General features: G+C 38.7%; 2 protein-coding genes, 1 long non-coding RNA gene and 1 pseudogene across 3 annotated transcripts; all 4 read left to right on the top strand.

Annotated features, from left to right (window-relative positions):
• Nucleotides 1-4,270: 4,270 nt before the first annotated feature.
• On the top strand, nucleotides 4,271-4,996 carry LOC146748988 (uncharacterized). Its single transcript, XM_085505814.1, has one exon. The coding sequence runs from the start codon at nucleotides 4,271-4,273 to the stop codon at nucleotides 4,994-4,996; it is 726 nt and encodes a 241-aa protein (XP_085361940.1).
• A 1,087-nt stretch (nucleotides 4,997-6,083) lies between these two features.
• On the top strand, nucleotides 6,084-11,171 carry LOC146748987 (uncharacterized). Its single transcript, XM_085505813.1, has one exon. The coding sequence runs from the start codon at nucleotides 6,084-6,086 to the stop codon at nucleotides 11,169-11,171; it is 5,088 nt and encodes a 1,695-aa protein (XP_085361939.1).
• Nucleotides 11,172-11,175: 4 nt separating this feature from the next.
• Nucleotides 11,176-11,683, top strand: LOC146748986 (uncharacterized; annotated as a pseudogene).
• Nucleotides 11,684-12,192: 509 nt separating this feature from the next.
• On the top strand, nucleotides 12,193-12,487 carry LOC146748985 (uncharacterized). The gene is made up of 2 exons (XR_014931452.1): nucleotides 12,193-12,284; nucleotides 12,451-12,487. It is a non-coding gene; the product is annotated as an uncharacterized LOC146748985 (long non-coding RNA).
• Nucleotides 12,488-15,404: the final 2,917 nt, after the last annotated feature.

Here is a 15,404-nt window from a genome sequence, read left to right as displayed (position 1 = left end):
CCTATTGATCTTAACTTTTGTGACAGGTCCATCACATGATCACTCAACTACTGGGATCATTTGAATTTTATTCGAATTGGCGGCCATTTAATGTTTGAAAGTGTTTCGAATTGTCATTCGTATCACGTGTGTCTTTCGTAAGTTCACCTATGACCTATCCATGCTTCGAAAGTCAGTACGTTAGTAAACGGCCATTTACGACATATTAATTCACTTTTCCTAACATTTAACTATGGGTGTCGATAATATAACAACATAGGTCACATTTCCATGTAATTTTGCTAACATTACAGCCACTTTTCACTACTTTGTAATCAGTTTGTTTATCATTTCACGGATTCATAGTGGCATAATCTGCTAATATATGAGGCTTTTCCAACACATTTGCTCATTTTTTCTATATTTTTAACTGTGGGGTCGATATTACAATGACTTAGGTAAAATGTATTAGCAAACCCACCTAATTTTCTAATGCTTTTCCTATCGTTTTAGGATGTTTTAGAACATGCTACGGTAAGCTCATAGGGCGCTATTCTAATATACGAGACGTTCGCTTGCATTTTATTCACTTTCGATACTTTATAATTTTACGGTTAGATATGACAACAACTTCGTTCAAACATACACGCTATTCTACCAATTTTGCACTCAGTTTGTACAGCTTTGTACGAATTTTAATAGCTGACATCCACTAAAGCCGACCGCAAGAGGGAGTTGTGCATTGAAAATACGTGCAAATTTTTAAACATTCTATAAACTTAAATTATCAAAATAACCAGCACGACTTTCTGCTATAAAGGTGTTACATTTCAATAATAAAAATACAAAAAAATACTTTATGTCTTTTCCATGTTTTTTTCGGAACCAAAAATAAATGTATTTAACAAGCTTGTTAGCTCAAGTAGTCTCCCATGCAATTACGAGGCACGCCCTATTGATCTTAACTTTTGTGACAGGTCCATCACATGATCACTCGACTACTGGGATCATTTGAATTTTATTCGAATTGGCGGCCATTTAATGTTTGAAAGTGTTTCGAATTGTCATTCGTATCACGTGTGTCTTTCGTAAGTTGACCTATGACCTATCCATGCTTCGAAAGTCAGTACGTTAGTAAACGGCCATTTACGACATATTAATTCACTTTTCCTAACATTTAACTATGGGTGTCGATAATATAACAACATAGGTCACATTTCCATGTAATTTTGCTAACTTTACAGCCACTTTTCACTACTTTGTAATCAGTTTGATTATCATTTCACGGATTCATAGTGGCATAATCTGCTAATATATGAGGCTTTTCCAACACATTTGCTCATTTTTTCTATATTTTTAACTGTGGGGTCGATATTACAATGACTTAGGTAAAATTTATTAGCAAACCCACCTAATTTTCTAATGCTTTTCCTATCGTTTTAGGATGTTTTAGAACATGCTACGGTAAGCTCATAGGGCGCTATTCTAATATACGAGACGTTCGCTTGCATTTTATTCACTTTCGATACTTTATAATTTTACGGTTAGATATGACAACAACTTCGTTCAAACATACACGCTATTCTACCAATTTTGCACTCAGTTTGTACAGCTTTGTACGAATTTTAATAGCTGACATCCACTAAAGCCGACCGCAAGAGGGAGTTGTGCATTGAAAATACGTGCAAATTTTTAAACATTCTATAAACTTAAATTATCAAAATAACCAGCACGACTTTCTGCTATAAAGGTGTTACATTTCAATAATAAAAATACAAAAAAATACTTTATGTCTTTTCCATGTTTTTTTCGGAACCAAAAATAAATGTATTTAACAAGCTTGTTAGCTCAAGTAGTCTCCCATGCAATTACGAGGCACGCCCTATTGATCTTAACTTTTGTGACAGGTCCATCACATGATCACTCGACTACTGGGATCATTTGAATTTTATTCGAATTGGCGGCCATTTAATGTTTGAAAGTGTTTCGAATTGTCATTCGTATCACGTGTGTCTTTCGTAAGTTGACCTATGACCTATCCATGCTTCGAAAGTCAGTACGTTAGTAAACGGCCATTTACGACATATTAATTCACGTTTCCTAACATTTAACTATGGGTATCAATAATATAACAACATAGGTCACATTTCCATGTAATTTTGCTAACTTTAAAACTACTTTTCCCTACTTTGTAATCAGTTTGTTTATCATTTCACGGTTTCATAGTGGTATAATCTGCTAATGTATAAGACTTTTTCAACACATTTGCCCATTTTACTATATTTTTAACTGTGTTGTCGATATTATAATGACCTAGGTAAAATGTATTAGCAAACCCACCTACTTTTCTAATGATTTTCCTATCGTTTTAGGATGTTTATAACATGCTACGGTAAGCTCACAGGGCACTATTCTAATATACGAGACGTTCACTTGCATTTTATTCACTTTCCGTACTTTATAATTTTACAGTTAGATATGACAACAACTTAGTTCAAACATACACGCTATTCTACCAACTTTGCACTCACTTTGTATAGCTTTGTACGCAATTTTAATAGCTGACATCCACTATAGCCGACAGCAAGAGGGAGTTGTGCATTGAAACTACGTGCACATTTTTAAACCTTCTATAAACTTAAATTATCAAAATAACCAGTACGACTTTCTGCTATAAAGGTGTTACATTTCAATAATAAAAATACAAAAAAATACTTTATGTATTCCATGTTTGTTTCGGAACTAAAAAAAAATGTATTTAACAAGCTTGTTAGCTCAAGTAGTCTCCCATGCAATTACGAGGCACGCCCTATTGATCTTAACTTTTGTGACAGGTCCATCACATGATCACTCGACTACTGGGATCATTTGAATTTTATTCGAATTGGCGGCCATTTAATGTTTGAAAGTGTTTCGAATTGTCATTCGTATCACGTGTTTCTTTCGTAAGTTGACCTATGACCTATCCATGCTTCAAAAGTCAGTACGTTAGTAAACGGCCATTTACGACATATTAATTCACGTTTCCTAACATTTAACTATGGGTATCAATAATATAACAACATAGGTCACATTTCCATGAAATTTTGCTAACTTTACAACAACTTTCCACTACTTTGTAATCAGTTTGTTTATCATTTCACGGTTTCATAGTGGTATAATCTGCTAATGTATAAGACTTTTTCAACACATTTGCCCATTTTACTATATTTTTAATCGTGTTGTCGATATTACAATGACTTAGGTAAAATGTATTAGCAAACCCACCTAATTTTCTAATGCTTTTCCTATCGTTTTAGGATGTTTTAGAACATGCTACGGTAAACTCATAGGGCGCTATTCTAATATACGAGACGTTCACTTGCATTTTATTCACTTTCCATACTTTATAATTTTACGGTTAGATATGACAACAACTTAGTTCAAACATACACGCTATTCTACCAACTTTTCACTCACTTTGTACAGCTTTGTACGCAATTTTAATAGCTGACATCCACTATAGCCGACCGCAAGAGGGAGTTGTGCATTGAAAATACGTGCAATTTTTTAAACATTCTAAAAACTTAAATTATCAAAATAACCAGCTCGACTTTCTGCTATAAATGTGTTCAATTTCAATAATAAAAATACAAAAAAATATTTTATGTCTTTTCCATGTTTGTTTCGGAACCAAAAATAAATGTATTTGACAAGCTTGTTAGCTCAAGTAGTCTCCCATGCAATTACGAGGCACGCCCTATTGATCTTAACTTTTGTGACAGGTCCATCACATGATCACGCGACTACTGGGATCATTTGAATTTTATTCGAATTGGCGGCCATTTAATGTTTGAAAGTGTTTCGAATTGTCATTCGTTTCACGTGTTTCTTTCGTAAGTTGACCTATGACCTATCCATGCTTCGAAAGTCAGTACGTTAGTAAACGGCCATTTACGACATATTAATTCACTTTTCCTAACATTTAACTATGGGTGTCGATAATATAACAACATAGGTCACATTTCCATGTAATTTTGCTAACTTTACAACAACTTTCCACTACTTTGTAATCAGTTTGTTTATCATTTCACGGTTTCATAGTGGTATAATCTGCTAATGTATTATACTTTTTCAACACATTTGCCCATTTTACTATATTTTTAACTGTGTTGTCGATATTACAATGACTTAGGTAAAATGTATTAGCAAACCCACCTAATTTTCTAATGCTTTTCCTATCTCTTGAGGATGTTTTAGAACATGCTACGGTAAGCTCATAGGGCACTATTCTAATATACGAGACGTTCACATGCATTTTATTCACTTTCCGTGTGCAAAGAATGAGCTCAATTCCGCCATCAAGGAACTTAACCAGAAGCAGATACAGAAGTTCCTTACATACCACAAATGTGAATGGATTCTGAACCCACCCCATGCTTCACATTTTGGAGGCATCTGGGAGCGGCAGATCGGCACCGTAAGACGTATTCTAGAATCCATGCACGTACAGCTTGGAAGATCACAGTTCACACATGACACTCTCACGACCCTCATGGCGGAAGTATGTGCTGTGGTCAATGCAAAGCCTATAACCACCATACCGTCTGACGCCAATGATCTACAAGCACTTAGTCCAGATATGATCCTGACCATGAAACCACACTCGCTGCCCCCACCCCCAGGATATTTTGTACAACAAGACCTCTACAGTAGAAAGCAGTGGCGACGTACACAATATCTAGCCGATCAGTTTTGGATTCGATGGCGGAAAGAATTTCTACAGATCCGGCAAACAAGGCGCAAATGGAATGAAACAACCCCAAACATCAAGGAAGGTGACATTATTCTGCTACGTGACAAAGAGCACTGTCGAAATGACTGGCCACTAGCTAGCATAATCAAGGTGTACCCCAGTGACGACAATCTAGTGAGGAAAGCCGATGTGATGGTCTGTCGTAATAACACCAGACGTGTTTACCAAAGGCCGATTAGTGAACTTGTTTTAATTCAGAGAAACAACAAGATGGACATTTAAGACTTGTTAGTAGTTAGTAAATATGTTAGTTAGTAAAATCACGCTCTACCGTGCATTTTAGACGGGGAGTGTGCTGTACACAAGTTTATTTAGAATTTCAATTGTTATCTTTATTTCGTGATTCGTCAAAACAGAAAGGCCGCTAATAGCACCACCTACGCATGTAGAGTGCGCCATCACAGGTCATGTTCGAATCGCGCTAAAACGCTTGTTTATAATAGGCAGCCATGATGAAAAGTTACGAGCACATTTCTACGCAGTGTCTACCGAACATTTCAACCGAAATACTGCTTTAGAGACCCAACGATGTAAGTCTACAATCTTTTGAACGTTTATTTAAGACCTGTTTGTTACATTGTGTTACTGGAAATGTGTGATATTTCTAAAGTCATTCATGAAGTGAGATCGTTACCTCATGGTTACAAATAGTTTCACAGTTACTTTCACAGCGTCTGTATTGATTTTATGTTATAGAATTCACCGTGTTTTAAATAAATCTGACCTAAACCGACGCACTGGAGGGATGATTATTTGAGCATGGTTGACACTAGTATGGGTATAATAGACGCAGTTTGACCCCAGAAGAGTGAATTATCGGAATCCATACTGCAGTAAATCTATTGATGTCTTCAGTGTACAGCGGCAGTAAACACAACGGATACTGATGTTTAGCGTGACCTCTACATGATACGCTAGGCTGAACATTTGTACTGTATAAGTACACATAAGTACACCAGTGTGAACAGAAACAATCTGTATGTAATACCATACATACATTATCAGGCAGGTTAGTGGTAAACTCAGATTTCACTTGTGTATACCGTTATTAACCCATAGAACATTGTTAATGAACTCCTATGAATAGAAATGGCAGAAAATAGTAAAATCCAACTTGATGGAATAGATATGACAGAATATGGTGACAATAAAACTCCAGTGTATTCTGAACAGTATGATGAACAACATAACAAAAATGAGCAGAAAGATGAATCTGTCAGTGAACACGGAGATGAGGTGCGCCCTCAACGCCAAAGAAAGCTAACACCCAAAAGCACTAGCAAATGCCATCAGTGATGCAGAAAAAAGCATGTTAGCAATCTGGAACCGAATAAATAAGCTCATGTTGAGTATTCCAACCACACGAAGTGAGCCCACGTTAATTACGAATGAACTAGGTACCCTTACCCACCAGTATGAATGTACATACGTAGATGTGATGAATCTTTATGACCAAGACCATTCAGAAGAAACGCGCAATGACGCAGCTTATACAGAATCACGTTTCCGTAGAAATAAACAACTTGTTGAAATGGAAATAACAGACTTACTGGCAAGGCAGAGAACTCCAAGAATTAAACCTGAACCACAACACGCACTCTCAGTATCGTGTTCAGTCATGTCAAGGGCATCGTCAAGGTTAAGCACCGCCCACGCACAAGCAATTGCCGATGCAGCGGCAGCAGCAGAAGAGGCTGAGTATGAAATAACCATAGCCAAACAGCAAGCAGAGCAAGCAGCAATGGAAGCCAGTTTCAAAGCCAATTTGAAAATACTAGAAGCAAAGAAAAAGGCAGCAGTTACACAGGCAAGTGCAGAAGCATTTCAGAAAGTAGTGGAAGAAGGTGCAACACAACAGATGTTCACATTACCTCAGGAAACGTCTAATGATCACGCCTTACGTTTTCGTACGCGTAACGAACATAACCTCAAACCACAAGCTTCACCCTATTTCCTAGAACAACCAAGACCTCCACCACCAACTACACTTACTGGGTATGATACAATTTCCCCACTCCAAACTACAAAACAGCCATCGGATGCAAGTATGGTACAGAATAACACATTACAACAGCAATTCAGACCAGCAGGCGAAAATGCAGAATCCTCACATCTTCCCAGTGAATACATCAAAATATTGGCTCGTCAACGCCTACCAGTTCAAGAACCTGAAGTATATGGTGGTGATCCTATCATGTTTCTGCCATGGCGCAGAACCTTTGAATCTATGGTCCAGACAGTGTGTGTGCCAACAACTGAGAAATTGCCTTTTCTCAGTAAATACACCAAAGGAGAACCTAAGATCTTAGTTGACAGATTTAGACTGCAGTTCGTAAAGAATGTCGAAACTGCCTACCAGGAGGCATGGAAAGAATTAGAAAACAGGTTTGGAAGCCCAGCAGTGATCACAGCTGTTATCATAAAGAAGCTGATTTCATTTCCCCAATTCCGTCCAGATGACAACCAGAAGCTCCTTGAGTTGGCTGATATGTGTACCGACACACTGGCATACATGGACGAACTTGCTGACCTCAGCACATTGAACACACCACATGTTCTGAATCCCATAGTTGAAAAACTACCAGCATTCATCCTGAACAAATGGAGAGAGAAGGTATCCTGTTACAAGCAAAGCAATGGGAAATTCCCACCATTCTGTTTTTTGGCAGAATTTCTTAGAAATACAGCTAGGACACAGAATGACCCAGATATACCGAGGATTGCTAACTCAATCGCTACATCTGACAAGGCTAGATCGAACCAACAAGCCAAAAGCAGTGCTAGAGTCCGCGCTACGAAAATGTTGGACACCGAGAAGCAGTGTGATTATCATGAGACATCTAAGCATGACCTGACAGAATGTAAGGCATTTACAAAGCTTCCAATAGCAGACAGAATAGAACTTTGTAAGAATAAAGGGATGTGCTTTAAATGCACACACAAACACCTGGCCAGAGACTGTGACACTGATGTGAAGTGCTCAGTCTGCAACAGTACTAAACATGTCTCATGTCTACACACCACACCTGGTGTGACAACCAGACCAAAAGAACAGAAAACAGAAACAAGTCAGGAGGCCACATCAAAGTGTACTAAGCTCAACAAGTGTCCAGGTGCACGCTCATGTGGTAAGATAGTCCCTGCAAAAGTCTACATGCAACACAATCCAGTGAACATCATAGAAACGTATGTTGTCTTGGATGACCAGTCCAATGCCTGCATGGGAGACACATACCTGTTTGATGCACTAAAAATACAAGGTCCAGAACTGGAATACGAACTCACCACATGCAGCAGCCAAGGGGAAAATAGAAGAGGTAGGCGAGGAAATCACATTATCATCGAGACTACTGATGGTAAGAAGAAATTCACCCTCCCAGTTGTACTAGAGAACAACAGTATACCCTGCGACAAGAACGAAATACCAACACCTGAAATATGCAGATCATTTACTCATCTCAGACCAATAGCAGACAAAATCCCAAAGATACAGGATGACATTGGGATACATCTCCTGATAGGGAGAAACTGCCCGGAGCCCCTAAAAATTAGAGAATCCAGGAATGGACCAGTCAGTGCACCTTGGGCTCAACGTACCGACCTAGGGTGGACAGTATCTGGCGACCTGTGCTTTGAAACAGTTAGAGGTACAGTTAGAGCATCTGTTCGTCGCACAAAAATAAGTCTCAACAACCATAACCCAGTAGGCTGGACAACTATACAGAACCCACTTAAATGTGACAATCACATTCGTATCAGTGAAAATATAGCACCTGACACAGCCAGTGGAGAAGATGTATTTCGAGAAACATCAGATGATGAGAAGAAAGCCCACTCTATAGAAGACAAGCGCTTCTTGCACATCATGCAAAATGGTACCCACATCAACAGGAAGGGAAATTTAGAACTACCCCTACCATTTAGATACGACCCAAGCCGACTACCAAACAACTACCAGACAACAATGAGTCGCTTCAAAAATCTTTTGAAGCAGCTAGAACGAAAACCAGAGATGATGGAACAATACCTACAATTCAAGGAGAAGGTAATAGAATGTCAACACGCCAGTCCTGTTCCTGATTCAGAATTAGCTTCTGACAACGCTTGGTATTTACCTCACTTTGGGGTATACCACCCAAGGAAAGCACAGATCAGAGTATTGTTTGACTCCAGTGCAAGGTGTAATGGAACTTCCCTGAACGATGCATTGCTTCAAGGGCCAGACCAGATGAACAGTCTCGTTGGTGTCTTGCTGAGGTTTAGATGTTACCCTATAGCAGTTATGGGTGATATAGAACAGATGTTTCATAGTTTCCATGTGAATGAGGAACACAGTAACTATCTACGCTTCTTTTGGTTCCAAGAAAACAACCCAGAGAAACCTGTGATTCAGTACCGGATGAATGTTCATCTGTTTGGGAATGTTTCATCACCAGCCATCGCAACATACAGTCTAAGAATGATAGCAGAAGAGAATTATACAACATATGGAGAAGATGTTCGAGAATTTGTATATTCAGACTTCTATGTAGATGACGGACTTACCTCCCAGCCAGATGCAGAAGCAGCTGTCAGTCTCATCAGGAGAACACGAGAGATGTTGTCTACTAGGAATATAAACTTCCACAAAATTGTCTCTAACAACAAAGAAGTCATGAACTCTGTACCCAGTGATATACACGCCAAAGATATGCAATGCCTGGATCCTATCCAAGACACACTACCCACACAGAGATCCTTAGGTATCCAGTGGTCCCTACACTCAGACACTTTCACGTATAAAGTAAACTTACAAGAGAAGCCATTTTCACGGCGGGGAGTTCTAGTTATTGTGAACTCCATTTACGATCCCTTAGGCATCTTGGCTCCAGTCACAATAGAGGGTAAGCGGATTTTACGTGGTCTAATAGCAGAAACTTCTAAAGCAAAGGAAGACATGCATGTAGGATGGGATGACCCACTACCAGAAGAATACCTACCACGGTGGAAATGCTGGCGAGACAGTCTGGTTCACCTTGAGAATGTTCATATACTTCGCTGTTACACCCATCCTGCATTTGGACCAGTAAAGAGAAGGGAATATCACATCTTTTGTGATGCCAGTGATGTAGCTATTGGAGCAGTTGCATACTTGAGACAGATAAATGATAAAGATGAGGTAAACATAGCATTCCTCCTAGGAAAGGCAAAAGTGAACCCAACCAACGCAGTATCGATACCTCGTCTAGAACTGTGTGCAGCTGTACTAGCCACTCAGTTAGAAAGCAAGATCAAAGCAGAAATCAGAAGTCCCACTGACTGTACAGTCTACTACACAGACAGTACAATAGTCCTGGGATACCTGAATAATGAAGCTAAGCGATTCCATGTATATGTGGCTAACCGCATCCAGAAAATCCACAACTTGTCCTCACCAGACCAGTGGTGTCATATACCCACAAGCCAGAACCCGGCTGACCTAGCGACACGCTCAGTCCCAGCCCATCAACTTAGTAACACCATGTGGCTCAAAGGCCCACAACTTCTCTGGCAGCCAGATCACATACCTGAAACAAACAACGGTCAACAGACTTATGACATCAGTGATGAAGATCCTGAAGTGCGCAAAAAATCTTGCGTGTTTGCAACAGACATCAAAAAACGCAAACCAAGCCCAGATAACCCGTCTGGCCACCTAGGCTCTAAAAGGTTTCTAAGGTTCTCATCATGGACCTACCTCAGACGAGCTGTAGCAAACCTCATACTAAAGATACAGACCTACAAGACTAAATGTAAAGAAGTTACCAATGAAGGACTTACACCCAAGATCCTGGAACGTACAGAGAATCATACACTTCGCACAGTACAAAAAGACGTTTTTCCCAAGGAACTCAAAAAATTATCGCCAACAGACACTGGTGGTAATGAGTTGAGAAAAGATAGCCCTCTCTATCGACTGAATACATTTATGGATGAAGATCAACTACTCCGTGTTGGTGGAAGAATTCGCAGAGCAGATCTCGAACTATCCAGTTGCCATCCAATAGTACTGCCGAAGAACAATCACATCTCACAACTCATCGTAGAACATGTGCACCAAGAAACACAACACCAAGGCCGACATCTCACACTGGCTGCAGTAAGAGCCAAAGGCTACTGGATACTTGGTTTGCACAACCTAGTATGCAGCATATTACATAAATGCACAACATGTAGAAGATTACGAGCAAAACCATTGACTCAAGCAATGGCAGACCTACCTGCAGACAGAATGGCTAACACCCCACCTTTCACTAACGTCGGTATGGACGTCTTTGGTCCGTGGAACATAGTATCTAGGAGGACCAGAGGCGGAGCATCAGGAGTTAAACGATGGACAGTTAACTTTGTTAACAGCAATACACATAGAAATAATTGATTCAATGGACACTTCTGCATTCATAAACGCTCTTCGTCGTTTCATGGCCATCCGTGGTCCGTGTTAAGAGGCTGCGTTGTGATCAAGGCACGAATTTCATAGGTGCAAAGAATGAGCTCAATACCGCCATCAAGGAACTTAACCAGAAGCAGATACAGAAGTTCCTTACATACCACAAATGTGAATGGATTCTGAACCCACCCCATGCTTCACATTTTGGAGGCATCTGGGAGCGGCAGATCGGCACAGTGAGACGTATTCTAGAATCCATGCACGTACAGCTTGGAAGACCACAGTTCACACATGACACTCTCACGACCCTCATGGCGGAAGTATGTGCTGTGGTCAATGCAAAGCCTATAACCACCATAACGTCTGACGCCAATGATCTACAAGCACTTAGTCCAGATATGATCCTGACCATGAAACCACACTCGCTGCCCCACCCCCAGGATATTTTGTACAACAAGACCTCTACAGTAGAAAGCAGTGGCGACGTACACAATATCTAGCCGATCAGTTTTGGATTCGATGGCGGAAAGAATTTCTACAGATCCGTCAAACAAGGCACAAATGGAATGAAACAACCCCAAACATCAAGGAAGGTGACATTATTCTGCTACGTGACAAAGAGCACTGTCGAAATGACTGGCCACTAGCTCGCATAATCAAGGTATACCCCAGTGACGACAATCTAGTGAGGAAAGCTGATGTGATGGTCTGTCGTGATAACACCATACGTGTTTACCAAAGGCCGATTAGTGAACTTGTTTTAATTCAGAGAAACAACAAGATGGACATTTAAGACTTGTTAGTAGTTAGTAAATATGTTAGTTAGTAAAATCACGCTCTACCGTGCATTTTAGACGGGGAGTGTGCTGTACACAAGTTTATTTAGAATTTCAATTGTTATCTTTATTTCGTGATTCGTCAAAACAGAAAGGCCGCTAATAGCACCACCTACGCATGTAGCGTGCGCCACCACAGGTCATGTTCGAATCGCGCTAAAACGCTTGTTTATAATAGGCAGCCATGATGAAAAGCTACGAGCACATTTCTACGCAGCGTCTACCGAACATTTCAACCGAAATACTGCTTTAGAGACCCAACGATGTAAGTCTACAATCTTTTCAACGTTTATTTAAGACCTGTTTGTTACATTGTGTTACTGGAAATGTGTGACATTTCTAAAGTCATTCATGAAGTGAGATCGTTACCTCATGGTTACAAATAGTTTCACAGTTACTTTCACAGCGTCTGTATTGATTTTATGTTATAGAATTCACCGTGTTTTAAATAAATCTGACCTAAACCGACGCACTGGAGGGATGATTATTTGAGTATGGTTGACACTAGTATGGGTATAATAGACGCAGTTTGACACCAGAACATTCCGTACTTTATAATTTTACGGTTAGATATGACAACAACTTAGTTAAAACATACACGCTATTCTACCAACTTTGCACTCTGTTTGTACTGCTTTGTACGCAATTTTAATAGCTGACATCCACTATAGCCGACCGCAAGAGGGAGTTGTGCATTGAAAATACGTGCAAATTTTAAAACATTATATAATCTTAAATTATCAAAATAACCAGCAGGACTTTCTACTATAAAGGTGTTAAATTTCAATAATAAAAATACAAAAAAATGATTTATGTCTTTTCCATGTTTGTTTCGGAACCAAAAAAAATGTATTTCACCAGCTTGTTAGCTCAAGTAGTCTCCCGAGCAATTACTAGCCACGCCCGATATATCTTAAATTTTGTGACAGGCCCATCACATGATCACTTGACTACTGGGATCATTTGAATTTTATTCGAATTGGAGGACATTTAATCTTTGGAAGTGTTTCGAATTGTCATTCGTTTCACGTGAGTCTTTCGTAAGTTGACCTCTGACCTATCTATCCTTCGAAAGTCAGTACGTTAGTAAACGGCCATTTACGACATATTAATTCACTTTTCCTAACATTTAACTATGGGTGTCGATAATATAACAACATAGGTCACATTTCTATGTAATTTTGCTAACTTTACAACTACTTTTCTCTACTTTGTATTCAGTTTGTTTATTATTTCACGGTTTCATAGTGGTATAATCTGCTAATGTATAAGACTTTTCCAACACCTTTGCTCTTTTTTCTATATTTTTAACCGTGTTGTCGATATTACAATGACTTAGGTAAAATGTATTAGCAAAACCACCTACTTTTCTAATGCTTTTCCTATCTCTTGAGGATGTTTTAAAACATGTTACGGTAAGCTCATAGGGCACTATTCTAATATACAAGACTTTCACGTGCATTTTATTCGCATTTTGTACTTTATAATTTCGCGGTTAGATATGACGACAACTTAGTTCAAACATACACGCTATTCTACAAACTTTGCACTCATTTTGTACAGCTTTGTACGCAATTTTAATAGCTGACATCTACTATAGCCGACCGCAAAAGGGAGTTGTGCATTGAAAATACGTGCAAATTTTTAAACATTCTATAAACTTAAATTATCAAAATAAACAGCACGACTTTCTACTATAAAGGTGTTACATTTCAATAGTAAAAATACAACAAAATACTTTATGTCTTTTCCATGTTTGTTTCGGAACCAAAAAAAATGTATTTAACAAGCTTGTTAGCTCAAGTAGTCTCCCATGCAATTACTAGCCGCGTCCAATAGATCTTAACTTTTGTGACAGGTCCAACACATGATCACACGACTACTGGGATCATTTGATCTCTTTCCGAATTGGCGGCCATTTAATGTTTGAAAGTGTTTCGAATTGTCATTCGTTTCACGTGTGTCTTTCGTAAGTTGACCGAGGACCTATCCATGCTTCGAAAGTCAGTACGTTAGTAAACGGCCATTTACGACATACTAATTCACGTTTCCTAACATTTAACTATGGGTCTCAATAATATAACAACATAGGTCACATTTCCATGTAATTTTGCTAACTTTACAGCCACTTTTCACTACTTTGTAATCAGTTTGTTTATCATTTCACGGTTTCATAGTGGTATAATCTGCTAATGTATAAGACTTTTCCAACACATTTGCCCATTTTACTATATTTTTAACCGCGTTGTCGATATTACAATGACTTAGGTAAAATGTATTAGCAAACCCACCTACTTTTCTAATGCTTTTCCTGTCGTTTTAGGATGTTTTAGAACATGCTACGGTAAGCTCATAGGGCACTATTCTCATATACGAGACGTTCACTTGCATTTTCTTCACTTTCCGTACTTTATAATTTTACGGTTAGATATGACAACAACTTAGTTCAAACATACACGCTATTCTACCAATGTTGCACTCACTTTGTACAGCTTTGTACGCAATTTTAATAGCTGACATCCACTACAGCCGACCGCAAGAGGGAGCTGTACATTGAAAATACGTGCAAATTTTTAAACATTCTATAAACTTAAATTATCAAAATAACCAGCACAACTTTCTGCTATAAAGGTGTTACATTACAATAATAAAAATACACAAAAAATGAGTTACGTCTTTTCCATGTTTGTTTCGGAACCAAAAAAATTAATTTCACCAGCTTGTCAGCTCAAGTAGTTTCCCATGCAATTACGAGGCACGCCCTATTGATCTTAACTTTTGTGACAGGTCCATCACATGATCACTCGACTACTGGGATCATTTGAATTTTATTCGAATTGGCGGCCATTTAATGTTTGAAAGTGTTTCGAATTGTCATTCGTTTCACGTGTGTCTTTCGTAAGTTGACCTATGACCTATCCATGCTTCGAAAGTCAGTACGTCAGTAAACGGCCATTTACGACATATTATTTCACTTTTCCTAACATTTAACTATGGATCTCAATAATATAACAACATAGGTCACATTTCCATGTAATTTTGCTAACTTTACAACTACTTGTCACTACTTTGCAAGCAGTTTGTTTATCATTTCACGGTTTCATAGTGGTATAATCTGCTAATTTATGAGGCTTTTCCAACACATTTGCCAATTTTACTATATTTTTAACCGTGTTGTCGATATTACAATGACTTAGGTAAAATGTATTAGCAAACCCACCTACTTTTCTAATGCTTTTCTTATCGTTTTAGGATGTTTTAGAACATGCTACGGTAAGCTCATAGGGCACTATTCTAATATACGAGACGTTCACTTGCATTTTATTCACTTTCCGTACTTTATAATTTTACGGTTAGATATGACAACAACTTAGTTCAAACATAC

The sequence above is a fragment of the Saccoglossus kowalevskii genome, chromosome 2 (genome assembly GCF_978046115.1).
Source record: "Saccoglossus kowalevskii chromosome 2, keSacKowa6.1, whole genome shotgun sequence".
NCBI classification, from domain to species: domain Eukaryota; kingdom Metazoa; phylum Hemichordata; class Enteropneusta; family Harrimaniidae; genus Saccoglossus; species Saccoglossus kowalevskii.
This window is presented reverse-complemented; position numbering and strand designations above follow the sequence as displayed.

Coding starts and splice junctions, on each gene's coding strand:
- LOC146748987 (XM_085505813.1), top strand. CDS start 6,084: ATGTTAGCAATCTGGAACCGAATAAATAAGCTCATGTTGAGTATTCCA.
- LOC146748988 (XM_085505814.1), top strand. CDS start 4,271: ATGCATTTTATTCACTTTCCGTGTGCAAAGAATGAGCTCAATTCCGCC.